General features: G+C 54.2%; 1 protein-coding gene and 1 long non-coding RNA gene across 6 annotated transcripts; both read left to right on the forward strand.

Annotated features, from left to right (window-relative positions):
* Positions 1 to 473: 473 nt before the first annotated feature.
* LOC125755689 (translation initiation factor IF-2-like) lies at positions 474 to 25,700 on the forward strand. Its single transcript, XM_049113792.1, has 4 exons — positions 474 to 505; positions 2,969 to 3,727; positions 3,830 to 3,912; positions 24,722 to 25,700. Exons 1-4 carry the CDS (start codon positions 474 to 476, stop codon positions 24,775 to 24,777), a joined length of 930 nt encoding a protein of 309 aa, XP_048969749.1. The 3' UTR covers positions 24,778 to 25,700.
* On the forward strand, positions 5,146 to 11,821 carry LOC112677127 (uncharacterized). Of its 5 annotated transcripts, none has more exons than XR_004818416.2 (6): positions 5,146 to 5,201; positions 5,323 to 5,496; positions 5,854 to 6,089; positions 7,373 to 7,477; positions 7,839 to 7,978; positions 9,380 to 11,821. It is a non-coding gene; the product is annotated as an uncharacterized LOC112677127 (long non-coding RNA). The 5 variants fall into 5 exon arrangements; XR_004818414.2 differs by having other exon boundaries at positions 5,401 to 5,496; positions 5,821 to 6,089; XR_007413077.1 differs by having other exon boundaries at positions 5,404 to 5,496; positions 5,821 to 6,089.
* Positions 25,701 to 26,879: the final 1,179 nt, after the last annotated feature.

A 26,879-nucleotide genomic window follows, 5' to 3' on the forward strand; every position in this document is an offset into this window, starting at 1 on the left:
CCTCCTTCTGGAACCTAGACTCTGGGGTTCTGGTCCTGATGCTCCCTGCCCGCCTTTTGCTCTGGAAAATCTGGAGATGGCCAAGGCTTCCCTCTGCAGTCTCTTGAACTTGAACTTTTCATCGGGACCCTGGGGTTTCGTCATCTGTGTCCTTCTAACCCAGACCATCGTGTCTGGGGTGACCCACAGTGGGAAGTTCTTGCCCAGCACGTGCTAACCCTCTTGGGATCTTGTGGTTCTCAGCATCCATCTTGTGGAAGTTTGTGCTGTTGTCCTTGACCACGGAGATGGGACTGAAAGAAAATAATGGTCTTTGGGTATCTTTTCAACTTAACCGTAAGCTTTCTGCTGCAATGGCTGTGCTTCCTCGGAGCTCAGCACGGGGCCCTGAGCACTGTGGGGTTGCATATACCTTTTAGGGCTGGAGCCCTAGGACTTCTAGGGCTTTTCCTCACCCCTTGTGAAAGGGAAACATGCTCCATAGTGGGGAAGAGGGCCGGCAAAGGTCAGTGGGCTTGGTGCTACTGCCTGACGTCTGACTCACCCGGGCCGCATGAGGGGATGTGACAGAGGAGGCCTGGGTGGGGCTGGTCCAGCGGGGAAGGTGCCCACGCACAGGAGCCCTCAATCCGCAGGCAATTTCATCCTCTGTATGCTGGAGGTGGAGGCTGGCATCCCGAAATTTAAATCAAGTTCATTTTACATACCAGTGAGTCATAGGCAGCCCCTGGAGCTTCCTGTCTCCCTCCCCAGGGACCTCATGAGCTCGGGGCAGCCCGGGGCCTGATCCTGAGCTCAAGGAGAAAGCAGGGCTCACCCCCCAAAGTGCTGCATGACGAGGACCAGCAGGCCCCGGCCTCCCCCCGAGGGCCTGACCTTGGGTTCACCCGGATAGAGGCCAGGGACACACACTTCCTTCCAGAGATGCGCCTAGTCAGGGTGGGACGATGGCAAATGTCCCACTTCCCAGCTGCTGAGGGTCAGGCAAAGCTGCTCAGCTTCTCTGTCAAATGGGGAGAAAGACTTGGTTCTGTGTACCTCACCGGATGGGAGTAAGTGTCAGGTGGCAGGATGGCATCCCAGGGCTCTATGAGGTGGGGGTGGGGGGGTACCTGTACCCATAGGTAGGATCAACCTGGCAATGGTACCTGGGGCCCCAGGTGCTGTGAGCCCTGCTGGGAGAGGTGGGCGGCCCTACAGCAATGGTTCCATTAAAGCTGAACATGTCCACAGGGGGCTCTTCTCAGGAGGTGGAAACACGTGCCCCAAGAGATGGGTACAAACATGCTCACAACAATGCCGTCTGAGATGGCCCAAACCAAGAAACGCCCTAACTGTCCCTCAATAGGAAAATGGATAAATTGTGGTGTGTATATATCAACAAATCACAGCAATGAAAATAAATGACCTCAAGAGATTATTTGATAGACAGCGAGCAAGCGAGCGAGCGCATGAGCTGGGAGAGGGGCAGAGGGAGAGGAAGTAGACTACCCGCTAGGCAGGGAGCCCTACTTGGGTCCTGGGCTCATGACCTGAGCTGAAGGCAGAGGCTTCACCGGCTGAGACCCCCAGGCGCCCTCAAGGACTCCATTTTAATTGGTTACAAACCTGCCTACCTAGTAACTTCAATTTTGCCTCTTGGCTTATCCAGCTTGGTGAATTCACGACCTGGCTTGTTAGAAAGCCTGCCACATCCAGCAGGACTGTGTCAAGCAGGGAGGGTCCCCTCAGAAAGCAGTCTTGGAGACCTGGCTTTGAGAGCTAGTGGCTTATCTGGGGGTGAGCCCAGGATGCATCGACAGGGAAGTGGGGAAAATGATCAAGAAGGGCACCGCTATGAAAAACTGGGCCACGGGCCACAGGGGACTTTGAATGACAACGCTGAGCATGTCTCAGAATGTCCCACGTGGGAGGCAAGGAAGCTGGGCATGATCCTCCATTCCCACCCTGCCCTGGCCGAGGCCCTGAGCTGCCTGGCACTTCCATGCTCCCAGCACCGGGCTGGGCTTGACGCTGCCACCGAGGAGGCCAGGGGGAAACCCCCATCCAAGAGTTTCGGGTCAGAGAGGGCCTTGGGGACAGATGGCATTGGTGAAAATTATGTAGACAGATAGGCCTCTGCTGGACACACGAGGAAGGAGGCTTGGGAAGGTCAGGACATATGCTTGGGGTCCTAAACGCTGGAAGAGGCCCCAGAACCACGTGCAGCTAGGCTGGCTGGTTGCAGTTCCTGGCCTCGGCCCAGCTGCTCTTCTGTGTCAGGGGCCAGCGGTTCCGAGGCGGTTCTGTGGCTCTGGCACTCGCCACATCAGGGGCTGGCCCAGGGCTTCCGCTCCTTCAAAGCTCAGACATATCACTGCTTCAGGAATACACTCCCTGGCCTGAGACTTTATTAAAGTCTACTCAGTCCCAGGGCCCAGGGCCTAATGAGAACCAGATGCTCAGGAGAGGCCTTCAGATGTGGATTTTCCACGGAAGGCTGGGGCTGGGGTGACTTCAGCTTCGCACCAAAGCTGGGCTGGTATATGGTGGGTGTGAGCGACACATTCCCACACACTCGGTTCTGGAACTGACTTCTCAGTTCATGGTCCTGTGGGCTGGAGAGTTTATGCGGGATGATAGCCACGGGCTCATGACGTCATAAGGCTCCGGGGCCGGGAGGGGCCACAGAGAGCCCCCTGCTCCATCTCGCGGTGCACAGGGGGGGAGGGGGGGAGGAGGGGGGGAGGAGGGGGAGGAGAGGAGGAGGGGGAGGGGGAGGGGGGAAGGAGGGGGAAGGGGAGGGCGTGCCAGTCCCAAAGCGACTCCCCGGCCGGGTTGAGGCTCACTCCCCACGGGGAGCCACTGCCAACGAGCACGCCCCAGGCACCCCATCCAGGGCCTCCCCACGCTCTAGGCCATCCCTGGGGGCGCTGGGAGCTGCCACGCCCCGGCCCTGGCGGGACCTCGGAGCCGCCTCCTCCTGAAGGCCAGACGGGGCACGTGCACCAGGGCGCCGCGCACGTGGCCGCTGCAGGGAGCCCAGGCCTAGGCCTCCGCTCCGGGCCGCCAGCGCCCTCCAGGGGCCGTGCACGTGCTGTGGCCACCGGCACGGCCGACTCTCGTCTCCAAGGACGCGGGCGGACGCCTTCCTGCGGGCGAGGCCTCTGCGAGGTCTGACGCGCGGACACGCTGACCTCCGGCAAGGCCACCCCGGCTCGGCCCCGCCAGCAGCGCACACAGCAGCTCCCCCGATCTCTCGCCCTCCTTCGTCACCTGGATGCGCCGAGGCCTGCCCCGCGCGGCCCGCCCGGCTTAGCCACGCGTCGCACCCCAGGGCGCCCCCCGCCCCCAACCCCGGCCGCGCGGGGACAGCATGGCGGCGCCCGGGCCGTCAACCCCTCGACCCGGAAGTGCTCCCTGGCGCCTGCCTTGACCTCCTATTGGCGGGGCCGGGTCACGTGGTGGCACGCCGCTGCAAGGGAGGCGGGGAAAGTCCCCGCGGACGCGGCCGGGTGAGGCGGGGGGGGGGGGCCCTGGAGGCCCGCGTGGCCCGCCGCCCGTCCCCGCCCAGGCTCCGGCCTCCGCACCTGCATTTTGTGCCGATTTTGTGGTCAAATGAGCAGGACTTGAGGCCGCCTGGGGAGCGTCCAGCGTCATCTCCCGGCCGGGAGTCCCCCTGCCGCCGTGCGCGGGCCCGTGGCCGCCGAGCCAGAAGGAGCGTCAGACCCCACCGCCCGCGGCCTGGGTGAGAAGGCGGAGCGGCCGGCCACGTGAGAAAGGCGAAGCCTACTTCTCCGTGCGTGGCTGCAGCAAGACCCCGCGTGGCCTTGCTTGTATTTTTTGGCAGAGACTCAGGCGGGCAGAGGATCGGGAAAACACGTGGATGGTGGAAAGAAGGGAAGGCCCCGACGTGCCCCGCGGGGGCTGCAGGTGGGCTCACGGGAGGCCTCATCCCGTGCGATGGGCTGGGGGCGCATGCTCGATCTTGTCTGGTGGGTCCTAAGCTGGAAGTGAGGACGAAGATTAGCTGCCAGGTATTAGTCAAGTCCATCCCGGGCCTGTTGTTGCAGGCGTCGTTTGGTTTCTGCGTTGCTAGACACAGCAGTAGGACTCTACCAGTGTGATTGGGGGGCGCTGGTGTCCTGGGCTCGGGGGTGGTACACACGGTGTGGGGGGGGGAGGTAAAGACACACACGAGAGTCCTGCTGTAAAAACAGGTCTGAACTCTGCCCGCCGGGAGCCCACTCGATCCCAGTGTGGCCCTCTCTGAGGGAAATAAGCTGCGAAGAGAACATCCCGTGGTGAAGAGGTGAGGAGGCAGTACGGTGACAACACCGCAGCCTCTCTTTCACCAACCTGGGTTCATATCCAAACTCTGCTGTCTAAGGTCACATCCACTCTTGGAGCCTGCGTCCCCGATGGAAGCGGGTGATGCCCCCTCCTTGCACAGTTCCGGGGGGAGGGGCGGTTATTGGAGATGAGGGATACGAAGGCTGTGGTGCATGGTAGAGGCGGGAATCAGTTCCTCACTGTGGATGACTGGGTTTCCTCCGCAGGGCTCCAGCATCTCAGCTGTGACGGCTGGGGTCTGCTCCTCGTAGATACCGATGCCTGAAACCACTGGGAAGGAGTGGTTCTCTCCCTCATGATGTCGAGGAGGCAAGGAAAATTGCATATGGCTGAGTCTGAACTTTAGCGTGAAAACATGGGGAGGACACTATGAAGTCAGCTTAGACGTGGTGACAGTTGCCATTTAGAGGAGACAGCCAGCAGGGACCTGAGAATAAATGTCAGCTCTTCCCCAAGGAGTTTTGGGCTCCATTAGCTGGTGTTGCGGAGGATGGGGCTCTGCTCTGGTCTGGGTTCTTCTCTCCCATGGGAGTGGTCCTGAGAGAGTAGTTCTAGGATCAGTCGGCCTGCATCCACATTCGGACTCCACTACCTGGGATCCTGGATGAGTTATTCACCCTCCCCTTTATAAAATTGGGGCAATGGTGGTGCCTACCCTGTTGGGTTGTTGGCAGGAATCCCCTGAGAGAATAGGTTAAGAGCACCTAGTCCAGGATCTGGCTGGGGCAGTTGCAGGGGGGCATTCAGCAAGCATACCCAGGATCACAACCTGAAGCACGAGGATGTCTGTCTCATTACTGTGTTTCTGCATGCAGCACACTGCCTGTCCTGTGTGTATCAGAAGGCTGGGCTCTTTGGCTCCATCGCAGGTGAGACTTGGAAGAATCTTCCAGGAGAGCATTTGTGTCTCATTGCCTCCTCTGACAAGCTCTGCAGAACTAGTGGTTGCCTCTTTGGCCTGTTGTTGGGGAGTGGCTTTGCTCCCTGCAGATGGCTCCATGATGCTTCTCATCTCTTTCCTTGTTTGCGTACTTGTTTCCTGGGTCTGTGTTCCCTCCATGGATGAAGAAGGGGCTTCATTATAACCTGAGCTAAACACAAGCTCCTTCTGTGGCCAGAAACATGGCCCCCTGATCAGGGACTCCAGAGCCTGGCACACAGCAGGTACACAGCAAAGTCATTCACAAATACTGAGTGCCTAGTATAAATGTTGAGTCCATGAAATAAGAGTTCAAGGAGTTGGGGAGTCCGCGATATAGCGACTGTGGGCCATAGAGGGGCAGAGTGGGGAGCTGTGATCTGAACCCGCTTAGCCGCTCAGATGCCCTGACTTCCTCTATGGCGGTCAGTCCACTCCCGATGATCGAGCTGGAGGACAGGTCATTGCTAACTTGTGTACATACAATTCTATACAAACCCTCAGAGTTGGGAAAATGGGTGCTGGGAAAATGGGTGAAAGGTGCTGGAGAAGATGGATTTTCTCAAAAGGCTGATGCAGGTGTCTCTGCCTGGCTGTGTCAGCGATGCTCCTGGAGTCCAGACTCTCAAGGCTGAGAATCAAGAGGATACATGGGCCCCAGCCAAGGCTCCTGACCAGTCAGAGAAGAGATGGCTGTCTCCAGCCCTCTGGCTATGGCCTGAAGGGTCAGGGAGCCCAGATATGCTCCTGAAGAATTTCACCACGAGCGTCAACAGTCCATGTGTTTCAGGAGAGCCTGCTCACGCCCTGCCCAGCATCTGCTACAGATTAGGGATCAGTGAGTTCACCCCTGAGGCCCCCAGCTTTACTGGTTTGCGTGTTAGTGGACAGGATTAAGAAGAGTTCCAGGGTTTTGTGCAATTCTTTCAGATAAGAAGTCCAGTTGGGGTTTTGAGCAGAATTCTTTGTGCTGCCAAAGCATTCCTGAGAGTCCCGAGTCACAAGGAAGCCCTCACTTCTCGTGTGTGCTGCATGCTACGACCGGGTGGGGGCGCTGGCAGAGGGGCCCAGAGCCCGGCCAGGTTGGCATTCCATCCGCTCATTCCCTGAGCACATGGCCTCTGGGTTCATGTGCTGGGCTGCACCTTGCTCGGTGCTGGGAACTCAAACCCCAGCCTGTCCTCACCCTAGAGAAGCTGGCCACACGTGTAGAGGAGAAGAGAGGTTTAGCCAAGTAACCTGAGTATAGTCACCCAGGTGACAGGTGCCAAATGGCAGGTGCCCAGTACCGTAGGAAAAAGTAACGGGGCCAGAACTTGGCTTGGGGGCCCGAGGGGGCTTCCTGGAGGAAGTAGAGTTTGAGTCAGATTCTGACAGGTGAGTAGAAGTTAGTGAGGTGAAGAGCCAGGGTCACACAGCCTCCCAGGCAGATGAGGCAGTTTGTGGCCATGGTAGGACGGAGTATGGCCAGTGCCAGGGCTCAGAGCGGGTGAGCCAGACAGGTGCAGGGAGCAGGGCCTCCGGGGAGGACAGGGGCAGGTGCACGCATAGCACAGGTTGACAAAGGTGGGTGGAGGGCTAGGCTGGAGTGAGGGCCTGGGGTTAACAGCTTAGGCTCTGCGTGCTTTCTGTTTTGGGAAGGAGAAGGGGAACTATAGAAAGCCACCATCAGCATTCACAGGTGGGTGAGGCAGTGTTTCAGTGCTTGTGCTGTGGCCTGGTGCCCCCCTGGCGAGCACTGAAGAAATTTAGATGGGATTAGAGCACCAGGACGTAGCTCTGGCAGACTGCAGGGGTGTGGAGGGTGTGCAGAGGACATACCACCAGGTGTGAGGTTTCTGCAAGGCTCTGGGTAAGAGAAGGTGCCGGAGACCTGGCCCTGGGTGGGCAGAGTGGCCGCAGCACCGAGGGCAATGGTTCAGCCCTTTCCAAGGAGTGGGGTCTGTGCTTGATGATGTGGCTCTGGGTTTGCTGGGAGGGTCCACGGTAAAGCCTCTTTTCTCAGCACCTGAGGCAAATGTGCTGTGGTTGGGATCGCCACCTCTTCAAGTGCTTAATTCTGGGAAATGAGCAGGGCAAACCATTCAAGCTTTTCCTTCTCCTTTTTTATACATCTGACAGCTTCCATGGTTGGCAAAGGCCGTGTGGACAGGTCAGCCTGCGGGATCCTTACCTTGTCATAGATAGGCTCCCCAACGCAGCAGACTCCGAGACGAAGATTTGGATGTGAGTCATTTGTGCAGTGGGGTGGGAACAGGAAGTGGGTGAAGATCAGCCTGCTGGGCACTCTCTGCATTGTCCCACTAAGGGTGCTCAAAGCACTGGGGTATGTAGCTATGCTCATCCTTTCCCATTTTAGGGTCATTTGGGGGGCTTTCCATTCTCTGCACTGTGGACAGAGCAACCCCCACACCAGAGAGATCCCAGGGCTAAGACACGCAGGAAGCAGGGGTCTTTTATGGGACTGTGAGTGCTCGGCCACAGGCATGTGGATAGGGCTCCAGCCTGGCTGTGCACTGCACCCCTCATGCCCTACAGAGCCCCTGAAGCCCCTCATTAAGTCTATCCTGTCTTGTCTTCTCTTCAGCATGATGGCTTCCCACAACAAATACCAACACTCCTCCTAATTCTGGAAAGCTGGTGGGCCCAGCTGCAGCCCCTTGGCAGCAGATACCTCCATGTGCACCTTGCCACCTGGCTGCCCACTTGTGTCAGTGCTGCCGCTGGGTGGGTTGCCGTGGAGGGAGCTGCTGGGGTTGGGGTAGAGGGACTACAGACTCCGTTCTCTGGGCTCAGCATTTCTGCTGAGTCTGCCCTTGTTGGGCCCTGGCTGCTGTGATTGTCTTTTACCTGGGTCCCTGGGGCCCATGGCTACACCTCCCTGGCTCTTCTGGAGAGAGGAGAGATGAGGCCTTTCTCTGAGTACTGGTCTGCTGGGAGCCTGAGAGACCAGGTATTGGGTTGTAGCACTGGGTTCAGTGAGGCCCTCATTAACTTCCATCCCTGGGGACTGGGACCTCTGGTCCTATGGAATGTGAAGTTATGGGCTCGTCATGAATCCTCTGGGTGGCCCTGGATCACTCTGACTTCCACACTTTGTTCCTGGGCCTGTGGCTCCACTTATGGGTTAGAGTGTTTACTGAGGGGCATTGCTACAAGATACATATTGTATCTTGAAGGACAGTGGTTCAAAACCTACAGAATGTTTTCCTTTTCTCTTGTATCTAATGTATGTTTTTAATCAAATGAAGTCCACATAACACAAAGACATTTTTAGGTGAGCATGGAGTGGCATTTAAGCATGTTCACATGCTGTGCAACCACTGCTTCTAGCTCTGACTGGCCATCTACTCAGTGGCTACGCCCATCCCATGCTGGAGTTGTCTGTGCACAGGCACACAAAGTGTGGTCTTTTGTGCTGGCTTCTTTCACTGAGTATAACGTCCTTGAGGTCCATCCACACTGCAGTGCGTATCAGCACTTCATGACTTTGTAAGGATGAATCCGACTCCATTGGATGGACCACATCTGTTTATCCGCTAGATGTTTGGGCTGTCTCCACTTTTGGGCTGTGGTGCACTGCATCTCAAAGGACAGCATCCTAACTCCAAAGAGGTCATTGTCAAACCAAGTTATTAGCTAAGCCATTGAGGAGCCTTTTCCTATTCTATCAGGCTGGTAGGTTTTGGGTGGCAAGGTGCAAGATGGGACCGGTGGAAAAGGGACAGTCCCTTTGTCACCTTCACTGTAATGGGGATCCTTCGGCCTGAGGTAGCATCACTTGGGATCTTGTGTTGGCAGATGAGATACTCTGTGAGCCCTTGGCAAGCATGGTTGGCAAAGGCCGTGTGGACAGGGAAGGCAAAGCCATGCTGGAACACTGATCATTATGGGAAGGCAAATCGCCTTTAGGAAGGAAGATCTGGGGAATCCCCGGGTGGCTCAGCAGTTTGGCACCTGCCTTTGGCCCAGGGCATGACCCTGGAGACCCAGGATCGAGTCCTGCGTCAGGCTCCCTGTATGGAGCCTGCTTCTCCCTCTGCCTGTGTCTCTGCCTCTCTCTCTCTCTCTCTCTCTCTCTCTCTGTCTCTCATGAGTAAATAAATCTTTTTTTTTTTTTTTTTAAAGGAAGGATGGTCTGATGGGTTCTTATATACTCATCTCATCATAAGGTTGCTGGAAGAGGGCACCTCATCCAGGCCTCCTGTTCGGTCTCTGTTGCTGATGGTTGTACACTCAGCAGAAGCAGAAGCTATGTGGCCTTGGTGAGGGAGACCCAAGGTCATTGGGCTGATGTAGAGCCTCCAGTCCCACTGCCATGCTGCTCTGTTTGTGTGCGCCTTGTCTGAGCACAGTGGTGAGCAGAGAGGCTAGCTGACCCTCACACTGTATTCACACCAGTGTGCCCACAGGCTGTCACTCGTGGGGCTGGGGGTCTGTAAACAACAGTTCTCCAAGACCTTCTGCTCTCTGACCTAGCCCTGCACTTCTAGGCCATTGGCCCCTGCCCTCGAGTCACTGTGTACCCCAGCCCCCTGCCACTTCTGCCTCCCTGTGAAGTTGATGTATTCTGCCCAAGCAGAATACATAGCTCTACCTTTCCGGGCCACACCCAAGTGAGCCGGGCTGATGCCTGGTGGCTGCTGTTGCTCCGGATGTCACCAGACCCAGGCAGCCGCTGGCAGGCTCAGCGGGAAACCACAGGCTCAGAAAACACGAGCTGTGTGTGGAGAACGAAGGCAAGTGGTCCGGCCGTGGAGTAAATGTAGGAGAGGCTCAGCTACTACTGTGCTTGTGTCATTTGTTGAATGGTGCAAACCCACAACTATTTTTTTATTGTTTGGTAATGCTTGAAAAATTTTGCAAGAAACCCTTTAAGCGGCAACAAGCAGAGAAAGCTGAGAGTCATGCTTAATGAAAGTATTGGGTTTTCTTTCTGTCAAGAGAGTGGATGGTGAACGTTTATTTGTATAAAACAGGCATTGACGTTGATGTCCAATATGGAGCAGCAGTGACAGCACCGAGGATGTGGGGACCAGGGGCAAGGCCAGCCATACCCCAGAGTCACTGGCACGGGGGCGGCTACAGGGGTGCCCTTCCCCAGGACTCCGTGGGGCCTGTCCTTCATGCAGATGGACCACGCATTCTTCTAAATTAGCTAACTGTGCCCGCGTCTCACTCCAGGCTTTCTTATGCTAGGATAGTCAGAAGAGCTCTGTGAGCCGTCGAGTGTTTAGGTGAGCATCCTAGGAGTTTCAAGTAGGAAATCAGTTAAAGTAATTTTAAAACTGTTGATGTTTTTCACCCAGCTGATGGAGTCTAGCTAAAGCAGCTAGAAGTTTATTCTGTCAAACATGAAACACTGCCAATAGACCCATAAATTCAGGGGGAAAAAAACCTACCTGCATTGAAAATTTGTTGCTTTTGAAGATGAGTGATTGATTACAAGAAGACCAGTATTGGAGGATCACAGCCCTGTGATTAAAAATACAATATTTTGACCAAGTTAAGGAATCCATCATCATTCCTAGGGACTTTGTGGCTCACACAGAACTCCTCTAATTGTATTGAAACCAGCTTTCAGTAGACTAGCAGGTATGGTTTTCAAAATGTACAAATGTTTTCACATAGAAAGGCTGAGCGACAATTTCAGTTAGAATAGCTGAGTGACCATTCGTTTCAGAGGTGCTTGCATAATTGTAGGAAAAGTGTTTGAGCGCGCAGTGTGCACCATGTGCCATCAGGTCTCCAAGTTCAGAAATGTTTGGCCATCAGAGAACACCCTGTAATGATATAGAACTTTTCTGGAAATGAGTCTAAATTTTGGCTGCATTTTATATAAGTTGGAGATTTTTAAATCATGCTATTTGACAACGGGAGCACCAAGCACTTGCTCTTTCGGAGCTTTCAGGAATTGTCACGATTGAAAGAAAAGAGTTGAACACACTGCTGCATGTCCCCAGGGAGGCTAGGAGGAGATAGACCAGATTTAACTCTAGGGGCTCAGAGGTCATGCAAGATCTAATTTTCAAATTGTCTAATTGTGCTTTGGAAAATTGTACTTGTGGGAAGAATGTTTGGATGGTGCTTTTAGGTTAACTGGGTAAATTTATATTTTGAAACTAAATGAAATAAGATTGAGATAGCCATTGAGAAGGCTTGTGTGCAGGGACAGCATATTTGAATTTTACCTGGAGCCTGTTTGTCACAGGAAAGAGACATGGAGCCTGAGGATGGCATCCCAGGGAATATTTGCGCTGGGACATTTACACATTTAAGCAGAACAAACACGAACAACAAACTCCAAACAAGTGAGCCCAGGACTGTAAATCCCCTCCTTGGAGCAGAAACTGTCCTGAGTCCTTGGGGGCTCCCGGTGTATGTCAAGAGTGTGCTGTCTGAACTAGAAACACTGCGGTCTGCGGAGAAAGGGCTGTCAGGCCCCTCGAAAGATTCAAATGTAAATTTGAATGATTTGGCAGCAGGGTCGTGTAATAGATGATATTGAAATAAATCCTAGCAGCCTGTAGGAGCGAGCTTTAGGGTGGTGGACACAGAACAATAAACTTGAATGTGCTCTGTCATCTCTCTGTGTTGCACACCCGCAGGTTTTCATGTGTTTGGAAAGCACGTTCTCTTGGAGAGAGCTACTCTACAGAGCCTCCATGATGGCACAACCAGCTTGTAGGCAAAACATGCCTGGAGAGCCTCTGTGACTCTGCTGTTTGCACCCTGTCACTTTAGGGACATCCTCTGCTGGCAATGAATGTGGGGTCACCCCTGCTAGGGGTGAGGGAGAGAAGAGCACCCTTTATGTCCCCCTTCCTTCTTTCTTCCCGGTGCCCCCTCTGTGCACTGTCGGCCTCACCCCGCGAGGGGCCGCCTTGACTCTGCAGAGTCGCTGTGGGGTCCTGTGAGGGCAGGCCCACACACCCAAGGAGGTCGCCGCTGGGCCTCTCCTTTTCTGGGGTCTGGCATGACCCTGTCCTCTCCTTCCTCTGTGCCCAGATGTGGGAGAAGGTGGTGGGTGAGCCTTAGGCTGTGGGAAACAGAGAGCTGGTTGCTCCAGCCAGCTGCGTGACCTGCTCTGAGTTTCTGGTGACTTCCGCTGAGCTTGGGCTGGCTTTGGCCCAGAGGGTTTCCTGGAGGGGCCTCAGGGGTGGGAAGGGGACATGGGAAGAGGCCCAGCTCAGCCTGTCTCATATGGTGGTGCTTGCAGAAGACTTTACTCCCAGGAAGAGCCCTGGACAGCCCAGAGGGGATGGACGAGCTGTGTGGGCAGCGGGTGTGGCTGCGGGCCTGGACCCAGCCTGCTTTCCTGCCTTTCAGACTCTGGAGCTCTCCCAGTCTCCTGCAGACGTCAGGGCCTGAGCCGGGGCAGCTGCCTCAGGGTCGGGGGGCCCTCAGGAGGTGCAGAGCTGCCTGGTAGAGGGCGGGAGGTGGGGACGTGGCGTCTGTGGGAGGCCCGGCAGGGCTGACTCATCAGAAGCTGATAGCTGAGCAGAATGGGCCCAGCTGTTCGCAGAGCCTTGGGGATATCCCTGTGTTATTGCAAACTGGGGCCGGGAGGGGGAAGGAAGGGGAGGTCTCCTTGAAGCAGGCATTCTGGCCTGGCGACCTCCCCGGGAGAGGCTGTCTCAGGCTGCAGGCTGATGCAGTGCCTGGGCATGGCCATCCCTAAGTCCAGCTGCAGTGCCCAGGCCTGGGGAGTGTCTGGGGACGTGAGCCCTTCCGTGCTAAAGCCAGGAGAGTCCTGGGCACATGGCCATTGGCCCCCCTTGCTGGGGCTGCACAGCTGGAGAACATTCCCTGTCCCTCCTGATACGGTGGCCTGGGAGGGAGAAACCGAGATTCCAGAAATGAAGTTACAGGCCTGAGGCCCTGAAATTGCTGAGGCCTGGAGTTTCCCAGTGTAGGGCCCCCTGTTGTCCCAAGAGCTTCAGGTCAGCCCCTATGGCAAGGCACAGCATGGTGTGCCTCTGCAGACATCTGTGAGCAGCTTCCAGAGCCTTCTGCTCCCAACACCTGGCAGGGTTTCCACCTGATCCAAGTTGGGGGACCAAGTGATGTTTGGACCTGATGAGGGTGTTAGAGGGCCTAGTGCTTCAGAGCTTCTCCTGAGTGGTCTAGGGCAGCCACACACCCTCGCCTCCCTGGCTCAAGCTGCTACCCAGGAACCCCGGCACACCTGCCACCTGCCCTCTCCCTCTCTGTCTCCCTCTGCTGCTGCTTTCCCACCTGGTGGCCGGAGGCCCCACCTCTGTCTCTGCCACCATGGGCCCATGTCTCTGTGTCTCCTTGTCTCATGAGGACACTAGTCACTGGGTGCAGAGCCCACCTTCACCCAGGGTCATCTCATCTTGATGTTTAATTACATGTGCAAAGACCTGATGTCCCAGTAAGGTCACATTCTCGGGTCCTTGGGTGGACATGAATTTTGAGAGGATGCTACTCAGCATACTCACGAAGATGCAGAGTCAGTCAGTGCCAGCGGCACAGGTCTCTTCAGCTCCGTGGGTTACAAGTCTGCTAACACTGCCTGCTTGCATTAACGTACCAGACTTTCTTATTGTCACACACCCAATGTATAGGTTTGTGCACTTTTTTTTTTTTAACCCACTTTCTGTGCCCACCTTCTCCCTCTAGGCGCTTGTATCTGGATACACACAGGAATCTGCCTGGGATTTACTCTTAGGATTTCCTGGAGAGATAGGGCTGATGGTGTGGAACTTTCTCAGTTTTTATTGCTCTGAAATGTCTTTATTTTGTTCTCATTCTTGGAAAGCGTTTTAGCTGGGTATTTCCTTTCGGGGCGTTGAAGATGGCCTGTCATGGCTTCTGTTTTCCCTCCCCTGCTCCAGGAGCCGGCTGACAGCACTCCTCCCAGGAAGGCAGCCTGTCTCTCTGGCTGCTGCCCAGAGCTTCCCTCAATTTCACTAAGGCGTGGCCAGGTGTGCACTCGTTTTTATTATTCCTACTTGGGGCCCCTTGGGCTTTTCTGGAAAATTTCCTGGTGGTTCCATCAGCTCTGAAGTTCTTAGGCACCATCTCCACAGACATGCCCTCTTGTTTCACCTCCAGGATGGAAGGACAGATGGATGGACATACATGTCCTCCATTCTGTTTCCTCTCCTATGTCTCACTCATCGGGTTTTGTTCCCTTTTGCACTTGTACTGAGACCTGCTTATCATTGATACATAATTGTGGAGGCAGTTTGAGGTCCGGGAGGCAGGTGCATCCAGCAGGGCAGGTTTGCATTTGGTCCTTCTGAGCCCTGGCCCCTGCAGACCCAGGCCCACGTTGACCTGAGTTTGTGCATGAGGCTGCAGAACTGGCTGTGGTCCCTGTTTCCAGTGACAGCCATACCTCCACCCCAGCCCTGCTGTGTGCAGAGGAGCACCACCCACCAGCCCTCGATGAGGGGGCCTGGGCTGGGGTCTCAGCCTTGCATTAGGCCAGTGAACCTCAGGTCCACATGGCTTTACCACAAACTTCCAGTTAGGAGCTTTCAGATGTAGCTCACACCTCTGTGGGTTGTCCTCCGCCCCCCCCCCCCCCCGACTGCAGCCTCCTTATTTCTTACCATCCAATTAATATCTTTACTTTAAAAAGTATTTTTCCTGCACTGTGTTCCTCAGTGAGAGTTTGGCCTGCCCTCTTCCCAGAAAGCAAGTGAAGGGAAGTGCTCTGTTCCTCTCTCCTTCGCCTCCTGCATGCACTGGCAGGAGCCCACCCAGCTCTACTTGAAAACATGCTGTTAGCTGCTCTCTTGGCACCTGGCAGCCTGCATCCGAGCCTGTCTGCCCTCGCCAGCTCCCTGGGGCCACTGTTGCCCCCCACTGGCCCCCGGCAGTCAGAGACCTTTGAAAAGCACCAACGAGGTCATGCCTTTTGCTGCTGAGAGCTCCACACAGTCACCACTGTGCTCAGGATAAAGCTCAGCTGCTGACCATGCCTAGGATGTCTTACGTGTCTGGCCTTTGGCCATCCCTCGGGCCCCCTCTCACCTGTGTAATGCTCTGGGCTCTGGGGGCTTTAGCCTCCTTGCCATCCCACCCCTGTGCCAAGCTCACTGCCCCCCCTCAGGCCCCCAGCAGCTTCTATCTTTGCCTTCTCAAACCTCACCTCCTCAGAGAAGCCTTTCTGAGGCAATCTGTCCAGAAGGGCTGCTGTCCTCTATCAGCACCTGTATCTTCCACCTTGGCCTTCCTTTTAACGCCACTGATCACCCTGACAGTTGGAGTATTGTACCCCCTGCCTTCCTGTGGCCACATCTCCCCTTCCAGAGCCTCAGCTGGGTGGCAGCTCAGCACCCAGTCAGCTCTTACTGTGTGGGCACGTGCTGCTCAGAGGTGAGAGGAGCAGAGCTCAGTGGCCTCTGCTGGCAGGGAGCTGGAGGCTGGGGATGGGGCACATTTCTGGACTCGGGTGTTTGTAGCTTCATTCGTACTGTTTTTCTCATTAAGAAAGAATATCATTGTTGATTTCTTAAGTTTGTACCTTTTGGCCACCTTTGCCCCCACCTTTCACCCGTTCCCACCCCCTGCCTCTGGCAACTATGCATTCTCTTTTCTGTATCTATGAGTTTGTGTTTTGTGGTTTTCTTTTTCTTTTTCTTTTTTTTTTTTTTACATTTCACGTGTGAGATCAGACGGTATTTGTCTTTTTCTGTCTGACTTATTTCACTTAGAATATAATGCCCTTAAGTTCTACCTGTGTTGTCATAAATGGTAGGATTTCCTTTTCTTATGGCTGAATTAATATTTCATTGTATGTATGTGGTACATTTTCTATATCTACCTGTCTTTTGATGGACACTTAGGTTGTGTTTGTCTTATAAATGATTATAAACTATATAAATACTGTAAATAAGATTGCATTGTAATTACAGGAGTGCACATATCTTTTTAAGATAGTGATTATTTCATTTCCTTTGGCTAAATACCCAGAAGTGGAATTTCTGTATCACAGTAATTGTAGATCCATTTTAAATTTTTTGAGGAACCTCCACACTGTTTTCCAGAGTGGCTGCACCAGTTTGCATCCCCACCAACAGTGCAAGAGGGTTCCGCCTTCTCCATGTCCTTGCCAACACCTTTTGTTTCTTGTGCTGTTGATTTTGGCCGTTCTGACAGGTATGGGGTGGTATCTCATCATGGTTTTGATCTGCGTTTCCCCGATGATGGGCGATGTGGAGCATCTTTTCATGTGTCTGGGTCATCTGGATATCCTCTTTGGAAAAATGTCTGTTCATGTCTTTTGCCCATTTTTAATTGGACTATTTTTCTGTAGCACTGACTAAGCTCATCATCTGTTTGGGGTGTTAGCCCCTTATCAGATACATGGTTTGCACGTATCTCGCCTTCAGCACGTTGCCTTTGTTGAGATCTCCTTTGGTGTGCAGAAGCTTCTTAGTTTGATGTGGTCCCACTTGCTTATTTTGCTTTTGTTGCCTTTGCTTTTGCTGTCAGATCTGGTAAATCATTGCCAAGACCGATGCCAAGGAGCTGACCCTCTGTATTTTCTTCTGGGAATGTTATGGACTCAGGTCTTCAATCCCCTTTGAGTTAATTTTTGTGTATTGTGTAAGACAGGCATCCAGTTCCATCCTTTTGCACGTGGCTGACCAGTTTTCCCACAACCATTTATTGAAAAGATTCCCTTTTCTTGGCTCCTTTGTCATAGAGTAATTGACTGTATGCGTGGGTTATTTCTGGGCTCTCTGTTCTGTTCCATCCATCTCTGTGTTTGTTTTGATGCCAATTTTGATTACGGTAGTTTTGAAACGTAGTGTGATGTCAGGGAGTGTGATGCCTCGAGATTGCTTTGGCTCTTTGTGGTCTTTTGGTGGTTCCATACAAATTTTAGGATTGTATGTTGTATCTCTGTGAAAAATGCCATTGGAATTTTGATAAGGATTACATTGGATCTATAGTTTGCTTTGGGTAGTATGGACATTTTAACAATATTAGTTCTTCCAATGTGGAGTATGGAACGTCTTTCCATGTGTTTGTGTCGTCTTTGATTTCTGTCATTGATGTCAAGAGAAACTTTTTAGAGCTTGAAAATCCGGGAAAACAAGATCTTTCCTAAGTCATCCTGGGGCACTGTGTAGCAGACCCACGTAAGGAATTTACTTCTCCAGAGAAGTGGTGTTTGACTTCGCTGTTTATTATCAATTAAGGATTCAGATTTGTGAGGTGATGCTAATTTGAAGATTTGTATCTGGCAGAAAAGGTAACCCCAAAGGTTATGGTTCTGTTGCCTGTGGGACATTGACCTGTTTCACATATGACCCAGCAGGTGAATTTCAGATTCTCCGACTGCTCTGTGAATAGGCTTTATTTACTCTGTTATTGGTAGCTGTGTTAATGAACTAATAGGTTGTTGCTAAGTATTCATTTTACATTTGTATCACAGCCATGCTTTTAATTTCCTAAAAATGATGCTCTGACAGCCTCAGAGAACACCGAGCAAACCTGTAGCCTTTGGCAGTGCCGTAGGTGGCCTGGCCGCCTGTTGGCTGTGTGTGCTCCGGGAGCTGGCCCAGCCCCTCTGTGCCGTGGCTCCCCTGTTACATGTGCGCCTGCTCTGCCATTAGTCTGAGGTTCTGGTAAGGACCTCTGGTATCCCGCCAGGTGCTGCTCTGACAGCTGCAGTCAGGGTAGTGGTAGCACCCTCCTGGTGTCTGTAGGTCTCTGCTGACAACAGGGAAGGCCCCATTTAGACTAGGGTGGGGTTGGGGGCATCAGGCAGACAGCCCTGGCCCCCCACCTGCTGGCTTCTGCAGATGGCTGGTCCTCAGAGCTGTGTTCCCGGGTGCTGCCCTTAGCCTCTGGCTTATCTGCTTCTGGCTCTTTTGTTGTTATGGTTGACACAGCTTTATTGGGATATAATTTGTGCACCATTCACACTTACTTTGCCCATTTAAAGTATGCAATTCAATGGCTTTAGTGCAGTTACAGCCTCACACAGCCACCTATGTCCCTCCCAAAAGAAGCCCCCTACCCTTGGCTGTGACCCCCTCCCCCAGCCATGAACAACCCCTCATCTGATTTTTATCTCTGTGGATTCGCCACCTCTGAACACTCCATGAGACTGGAATCATCTGATACGTGGTCTCTGGTTCTGCTGGGAGTCCACAGGACATAGCAGAAACACTACCAGGAAGACAAGGTGGCCCTGGGGAGGGGACCACTGACTCCCACCCACTCCTCAGGAACAGCCTGGTGGCTTTTCATTGATCTGGTCGATGGTGTTTCCTGAGTGCCAGCTGTGTGCTCAGCACGGTGTGGGGCCTGGGAGACACCAGTGAGCAAAGTGTGTGTGGTGCCACCTGGTCTTGTGGCAGAAGCAGATGGCTGTTATGGCTCCGGGGAGTGGGGACCATGACAGGGCAGCTCTCCTGGCACCTCCGGTCACCTTGGGCTTACCTGGTGGTGGGCTGTTGGAGAGGTGCCTCCTGAGAGGGGTCCTGGCCAGGATGAGCCACTGTCTGTTTCCACTTAGCAGCCTACTGGTCCAGGGTGATGTCATTGAAGCTCTCAGCCTGGCAGGTGCTGGCGGCCAGCCACCATGACAGCTTGACTGGGAGCCCCCTCGAATGAGGCCCTGGTGGGTCAGCTGCCTCTAATCCTGGGGCTGCAGCTTGGTCTTGGTATCCTGGTTTGCCCCAAAGTGCGGAGTGGGGGATGGTGGGGTACAGCCGGACTGCAGGGTGGGGCTGCTCTCCTGGGCACAGTGAGGGGCCAAGAAGCTGCCCCAGGAGGGTATAGGCCCAGCGCCCTGCTGCTTAGGAGCCCTGGTCTGGCCTGTGGGCACCCACGCTGCTCTGTGTTGCTAATGGTGCTATAGCAGGTCAGCTGGGCGCTGGGGGGAGAAGCAACTTGCCTACTGCTGCTGGGGGTTTGTCTTCCTATTGCCTGTGAATACAGCAAAGGGCTACAGGACAGGGCGGAGCCAGGGGCACACAGCTCCATGGGCTTCAGGCGGCCACTGCGTGCGCTGCTCCTCCTCCACAGCCCACAAGCTGCAGAGCCTTTGAGCCAGAGGCGGCTTGAGATGCTTGTCTCCAGCTCAGCCCAGGGAAGCCGGCCATCACATATGATCCTCCCCATGTCCCTGTCCCTGTTTCACAGATGAGGAAACAGGCCCAGAGCATCACGCAGAGTGGAGGCTTGAAACTCATGTCTGGATTAACCCAAAGCCCTGCTCTTGGCCGCCACCCCCTTGCTCTTATTAGCTTTGGGTAAGGAGCCCTGGACACGAAGTCCTCAGCCCCTGCCGTGTCCACACCCCATGTTTGGGACAGATGTCCTCTGAGCCGCAGTCCCCTCTCCTTACAAGGTGACTTTTTGGGAGGGTCAGATAGATGACAGATGTCTTAGGGACCACACTTGAAGAGCTAGGAGAGGAGAGGGTAGCATGGTGAGCCGCTGGTCAGTGTCCCCTGATGAGACTGGGTCTGGGGAGCGTGTCTGTATTGTTGTCATGGCCGAGCTGGAAGGGAAGGTGATCCTGGGTCAGGAAGGAAGATGGAGCCTGTCACTTGGGCTCACCAGGCCTGCCTAGGGTCCTGCCCTGGGAAATGATGTGTCACTCCTACCTTCTACACTTCTCTGGTTGGCCACATATTTGCATGTGTTCCTACTAAACTAAGTGGCCTTTCTGCTTGAGTCTCTGCAGAGCTTTCTGGGAAGAGAGCCTTCCCACAGGTGTGATTTTAGCAGGAGCCACCTCTGCAGGGTGTTTGGTGCTGACTACCACCCTGCCCTGCCACATTCCCTCGCTGACAGGGCCTCTCTCCAGGCTTTTTTTTTTTTTTTTTTTTTTTTTTTTAAGATTTTATTTATTCATGAGAGACAGAGAGGCAGAGGGAGAAGCAGGCATCCTGCGGGGAGCCCGAGGCGGGACTCGATCCCAGGACATGGGGTCATGCCCTGAGCCGAAGGTAGATGCTCACATGAGCTCAGGTGTCCCCGGGCAGATTTTATTTACATATATTTTTGTTCCCTAAAACAGCTTCCATTTGGGTTCACGCTGTTCCTTCCAGGTGGCTTTTTCTATGTGTGTCTCATCGTGGTGGCCACTGTGGACCCAGCTCTCTCAACCTGTTCCTCAGGTATCTTGATTCCTTAGCAGACCCCGGCACCGCTTCCCTGCATTGCTGTAACTGCCCGTGGCCTACGGCACCAGGCAGGCATTTGGCAGACGAATCATTTCCCACTGCTGAGCACGTAGGTATTTTGGATCTTTTGTGATTCTCAACAGTACCACTAAGAACATCTTTGTTCACAGAGCTACCCTACCCATCCATTTTTCAAAAATCACTTTTTCCTTTGGATGGATTGAGAAGGTAGTAGCCTCCATCTCCGTGGTCCTCGAGGTGTCGTGGGGCTGGACCCTTTGTAGCTGGGTCTGCTCTTGGTGCAGCCTCACAAATGTTGCTTGGCGGTGGAGCTGCCCCACTCCCCATGGGAATGTGCCTCCTGTACTCTAACTTGCCTGGCTTTGTTGAAGGTGGCTTTTTAGAGTTTGAACTATTAATGGAGAGTAATTCTGCCTTTTTTCCCCACAAAAGGGCTACAATGTCCCCGTGTTTTCTTTTTTTAAAAAATTTATTTATTTATTCATGAGAGACACAGAGAGAGAGAGAGAATGAGAGAGAGAGAGAATGAGAGAGAGAGGCAGAGGGAGAAGCAGGCTCCATGCAGAGAGCCCGACGTGGGACTCGATTCCGATCCCAGGTCTCCAGGACCACGCCCTGGGCTGAAGGCGGTGCTAAACTGCTGAGCCACCAGGGCTGCCCTGTCCCCGTGTTTCTTGATCGAAGTAAACCTCCATCTGGGTCAGCTCTGCCCCCGAAGTAAACCTCCATCTGGGTCAGCTCTGCCCCCTCCTTACTTCCACCCGATCATGACCCACTCAGACCCCTTTTTCTTTTTTTTTTTTTTTAAGTTTTTTTTTATTAATGATAGAGAGAGAGAGAGAGAGAGAGAGGCAGAGACACAGGCAGAGGGAGAAGCAGGCTCCATGCACCGGGAGCCCGACATGGGATTCGATCCCGGGTCTCCAGGATCGCGCCCTGGGCCAAAGGCAGGCGCCAAACCGCTGCGCCACCCAGGGATCCCTCAGACCCCTTTTTCTAACAGTTATTTTTAAGAGACCCTTTATTGTCCAGAAATGAAATTTGGAGATGATATAGCTTCTCTCACACATAATTCTAAGTGTAGTGGGTTGAACAGCCCCCCTCCCCCCAATTCATGTCCATCTGGAACCTCAAAAAGTGTTTTTTTTTAAAGATTTTATTTTATTTATTCACAAGATATATATATATATATGTATATATATATAGAGAGAGAGAGAGAGACACACACACACACACACACACACACACACACACACACACAGGGAGAGACAGGCAGAGGGAGAAGCAGGCTCCATACAGGGAGCCTAACGTGGGACTTGATCCCGGGTCTCCAGGATCACACCCTTGCCTGAAGGCAGCACTAAACCACTAAACCACTGAGCCACCTGGGCTGCCCCACAAAAAGTGGTTCTATTGGGACTCCTAACCGACTTAGTTGGTAGAGCATGCAACTCTTGGTCTTGCAAGTTCAAGCCCCACACTGAGTATAAAGATTACTTAAAATAAAAATCTTAAGGGGAAAAACAAGGTGGCTTTATTTGGGATTAAGATCTTTGCAAATGTCAATAAGGATTTTGAGGCCAGATCAGCCTGGATTTAGGGTGGGCCCTCCATCCAATGACAGGTGTCCTCTAAGGAAAGGAGAGACATATTAGAGGCTGTGTGCAGACAGGCAGAGGCTATAGGGACCGGGACCACAGGCCTGGGAACACTGGGCCCCCAGGAGCTGGGAGAGGCAGGAAAGCTCCTCTTCTGGACCCTCTAGAGGGAGTGTGGTCCTGCATCACCTTGATCTTGGCCCTTGAGTCTCCAGAACTGGGAGAGAATAAAATTCAGTTATTGTAAGGCCCTGGTTTGTGGTCATTTGTTATAGCGGCCACAGGACATTGACACACTAAGGGAATAAGCTCAAAGTGGGAAGGACAGCTCTAAATGTATGCTCATGGGCTGCTCCCATGGCCTCTGAAGCGGGTGCCATGGGCAAGCCCATTTTGCAGAGCAGCAGTGGGGCTCAGAGATGCTGGGTGACCTTCCCAGGGCACACAGCCAGGAAGAGGGACTTGGGGTTCCAACCCAGGTCTCTCTGACCCCTATGATGCCTGCAGGTTTCACCAGTGGTACAGGGGTGGGTGATGAGGGCCCTTCCTGCTCTCTGAGCCTCTGCTTCCTCCTACCTATAGGATACCTCCAGGCGCCTTCCACTGGCTGGTCCTGATCCCTTCCTCTCTTTCCATTCTGGCTTCTGCAGAACCAGGGCTGGCTGCCTCTGTGCTGATGAGGTCACTGCTCTGGGTGCTAAGCAACCAAGACACAGACCTGAGTGGAGGGGCTGAGCCTCCCACCCTGGGCTGGGGTAGTATGGGCCTGTATGGGGTGGAGTCCTCAGGGCCCTGGGCCCACCCGAGGAGGCTCCAGGGGGCTCTAAGCTCCAGCTCTGGTCCAGGCCAGACTTGGGGTGGCCTGCCCTTCTTGTGTTTGTGTGACGTGGCGGCACTGGCCCTAACCTTCTGGGGACCATGTCTGCGAAGATCTGAGGGTTTGCTGGTTTCCCGGGCTCTCTGCTTCCAGGGCCGAGCTCCTAAACCCTCCCACACCCATGTAATTCTGAAGGAAAACTGCTAATCTGTAAAATCAGTGTGAGCATCTCTGATAGAGTTTGGTTTTGCCCCAGATGTGTTTTCCTGAGAACCCTGCTCACATTTTACCCATTGTAGCAGAATGTTGGGCATGGGCCTGCTTTGCCCCTGGCTGCCCCCCCTTGCCCAGGCCCCCCCAGAGAAGGCTGCAGGCTCTGCTCTCATCCACAGCCACTTTACCAAGCACCCGTGTGGGGCCAGGGTCCTGCTTTGCTCCTTTCTGACCGCTTCCTCCATTCCCCCAACCCCAATTGTGTTTTGTTATGAAAGTTTTCAAACATTCAACATTTCAGACAAAAATTTCCCCCTCTCCTTTCCCCCTTCCCCCCTCCCCTCCTCCTCCCCTCCTCCCCTCCCCTTCTCCCCTCCTCCCCTCCTCCCCTCCTCCCCTCCTCCTCCCCTCCCTTCCCGGTCCCCCTCTCCTTCCCTTCCCCTCCCTTCCCCTTCCCCCTCCCCACCCCTTCCCTTCCCCTTTGGCTCTCCTCCCCTCCTCCCCTCCCTTCCTCCCCTCCCCTTCTGCTCTCCTCCCCTCCCCTTCTCCCCTCTTCCCCTCCTCTCCCCTTCCCTCCCCTCCCCTCCCCTCCTCCCATCCCTTCTCTCCCTTCTCCCTCTCTCCTCCTTTCTGGCCTAATAACCAATTAAAAGAAAGTTGCAGACATCATGACATTTTATCTCCGTACACTTTGGTGTTCTTCTCTTTTAAAAAAAGGGCAGTTTCCTTCAAAAGTACCTCATGACTTGTTAACTGTGGGGACATAGAATGTCCTTACACATGGCCTGTTGTTCGTCTCTGATCTATTTTACTGGAGAACACTCCCCACCCCTTTCATGTTTTCCCACGACACTGACTCATGGAGGTTTTGGAGAGTAAGCTGGTGGATGTCCTTGGATGTCATCTTCCTGGTTCCCCCGTCCCCTGTATTTCAGCGCCAAGGGCTGGCGCATGGCCATATGAACGTTTGTGGTAAGAGTGCCTCCTGTCAGCCCTCGTGCTTTAGACCTCATCGTGCCACGGGCACCGGGCCTTGTGTAAAGCTGGCCGGTCTCCTCAGGGGACACTTGGCGTGTGCTTCTCCCTGCCAGGAGTGAGTGGACTGGCTCCCACCTTCCCCAAGCCACCCTCCCACCCCCTGGCCTTGCTTCTGGGTGAGGCTGCGTGGGGCCGAGTGACCCCCCCATGCCCCCCCAAGGACTCCTCGCCTGCCAGGCCTGGAGAGGGAACCAACATGCTGAGCATTCTCCCCTCACCCGAGCCCAGACAGGAACTGCTGGTACTTGGCTCAAGACAGGAGCCTGAGTGGCTCCCTCATGCCCTGGGATGGAAGCTCTGCTGGAAAGCCCGGTGATACAGCCCAGTGTCACCGCCATGGGCCAGCTGGCTGCAGCGTGACCCATTGCTTTCCCTGAGTGCCTCAGGTAGTGGGATGGACATTGTTCAGCTGCTCTGGCCCACTGGACCTTTAGCCTAGAATGGCTGGGCCTGGTCTGGGCGTGGGGGGCAAAGGGTACGGTGGGCTGGGGGTTCCTTTTCATACTTCCTGAGGTCTCACAGGCACTCCTGATAGGACAGGGGTGCAGCTATAATGGTTGAGTCACAGGCAAAATAAGGCTTCCAGGGCTGAGGGCCTGGAGTCAGCTCCATCGCCACTCTCCTGTTGCCTCTCTTCTCCCTCTGCCTCCTCCAGGGAGCCAGCCTGGGTTGCCATGTGCTGCAAGAGAAGGCAAAGCTGGGACCGCCTAAGATCTCACCGCAAAGCTGCAGATACGCTGACCAGATGGCAACGCTGAGCTGTGCGCAAGACCGAAATCACCGTGTTCCAATCCCAGCCTTGAGACAAAGCCAGACTTGCTCAGATGTTTCCACTCAGGGTTGGGCAAAGATGCCCCAAAGGCAGACAATGGCAAAGAAAGGGAACAGCCTCCAGTGGCTGGCAGGGAGAGCTTTAGGCATCTGCTGTGGGCCTTGATGGGGGTCTCCTCTGAGCAGCCCCCACCCTCCCACGTGGCAGGGGGCATCGGCGGCTGGGAGCAGACCCGAGGCCTCTCCAGGATGCGGGCTCCTGGCCTCTTCTTGGCTCTGGTCAGTTTGTATGACACAGCGCCTGCCTGTGGAGCCAAGGGGACAAAACTTTTGTGTGTAACCCAGGGAAACGGAGAGCCCGCGGGCTGTGGTGGCCCCGGCAGCGCTGGTGCCCATGGAAGGCCCTGCGCACAGGAGCTGTGGGTCCTGGGGCGCCCATGGGAGGAGACCTGCGGCTGCCAGAGCTTGGGGAGATCCATGTGGCTGTGGCTGGAGGGGGCCACCCCAGAAGCCCTCAGCCGCTGCCCCCCCCCCCCCCCCGCCCGCCCCGTGCTCTCGGCTGGTGCAGCTTTGAGAGGGCCCATGCTCCACCCCTTCTCTGCGGGCCTTTTCCTAATGGAAGCCGTGCCTCATCCCGTGAGGATCCGAGGCAGCTCTCAGGAAACACACGAGTAGAATACTCAAGCGTGAATATACTGAAAAAAAAACTCTGGGCCAAATGTTCTGGAATGAGGTAGTGGTGATGGTTATTGCACAACTTCGCAAATTGATTAGATGCCTTTGAGTCGTACATTTTAAAGTGGTTAAAACAGTGAGTTTTATGTTGTGTGTATTTTACCACAATAAGAAGAGGTTCAAACAAAAGTGAGGGCGAGGGGTAGGTGGGTGGGTGGGATGTTGTAGCTGGAGTGGGGAGGAGTGCAAGGTGATCTTTGCCAAAGACTGTCCCAGCTGGTGAGCCAGAGCTGTGGTTTGCACCTTGCTCACTCAGAGGCGGGGAGAGCGCTTCCTGTTCAACCTGCAGATAGAAATGGAGCCTGTCCTGTGTGTCAGGCCCTGCATGGGGCTGGAGTGCTGACAGTGAGGACACCAGTGTGGTTCCTGCCCTGGGGGTTAGTTATACAGCTGTCCCTCTTGAGGCGTTCACAGGAGGAAGTCTCTTGGGCAGTGGCCTCTCCAAGAAACTTCCCATGGTCTCGTGTGGGTGCTGGGAGCTGCTACCGGGCCCACATGCCCAGAACTGGGCACCACGAGGGACACAGGAGAAAAGATGGTGGTAATCTGTGGACCCATCAGAGCGCATGAGTGAAATGTCTGTCTGGGCCACAGTGGGGTGTGCACTAATGTGAAGAAGGGCCAGATGCCCAGGGGAGGAGCCAAGGGGCTGAAGGCCTTCCAGAAACTCCCTGGAGTGGAGAGAGTGAAGCAGGAGCTTGAAGGAAGGTCTATGTGCAGGGGAGCTGGGGAAGCCGAGGCTCAGAGATGTTAAGCAGCTTGCCTTTAGCCTCACAGCTGCTGAGCAGCAGAGCTTGGGATTGGAGTGCGTCTGTCTGCTGTCAGGGTGTCTGTCTCTGAGCACTCTTTGATGAGTGCTTCTGGGGAAATCCCTGAGGAGGATGCCAGCCCAAGATCCCAGCTCTTACCAATATGACGTTTGAATCCCCTTCTCCAAAACACAAGTTCTGGGTAAAGTGCAGCAAATACCCCTTCAAATGCATAAATGAACACAGGAGAAAATAAAATCTGATGCTTTCAGGAGTCAGGGATGGGGAGTACATGCTTTGGAAACACAGCTGGGCCCGATTCATGAGCCCTCAGGATTGTGTGGGACGCTCCCTGGCATTGGGACGGGCACGGCCTGGCAGCAGGAGGTGGACAGCGAGGTTGCAGACATACGGAGGAGGCCAGACCTCCGACAGTTACACCCTCTGTGAAAGCACCATCCCATATACCAAATAGTTCTTTTTTTTTTTTTTTTTTTTTTTTCCGAATAGTTCTTTGGGCTGTAACTCAGGCACCATGTGATTCACCCATTCTTCAGC

The sequence above is a fragment of the Canis lupus genome, chromosome 9 (genome assembly GCF_003254725.2).
Source record: "Canis lupus dingo isolate Sandy chromosome 9, ASM325472v2, whole genome shotgun sequence".
Taxonomy (NCBI): Eukaryota; Metazoa; Chordata; class Mammalia; order Carnivora; family Canidae; genus Canis; species Canis lupus.

Coding starts and splice junctions, on each gene's coding strand:
- LOC125755689 (XM_049113792.1), top strand. CDS start 474: ATGCTCCATAGTGGGGAAGAGGGCCGGCAAAG. Junction 506..2,968: donor GGGGAAGAGGGCCGGCAAAG/GTCAGTGGGCTT, acceptor CTCCTCCTGAAG/GCCAGACGGGGCACGTGCAC. Junction 3,913..24,721: donor GTGCCCCGCGGGGGCTGCAG/GTGGGCTCACGG, acceptor TGCCTCCTCCAG/GGAGCCAGCCTGGGTTGCCA.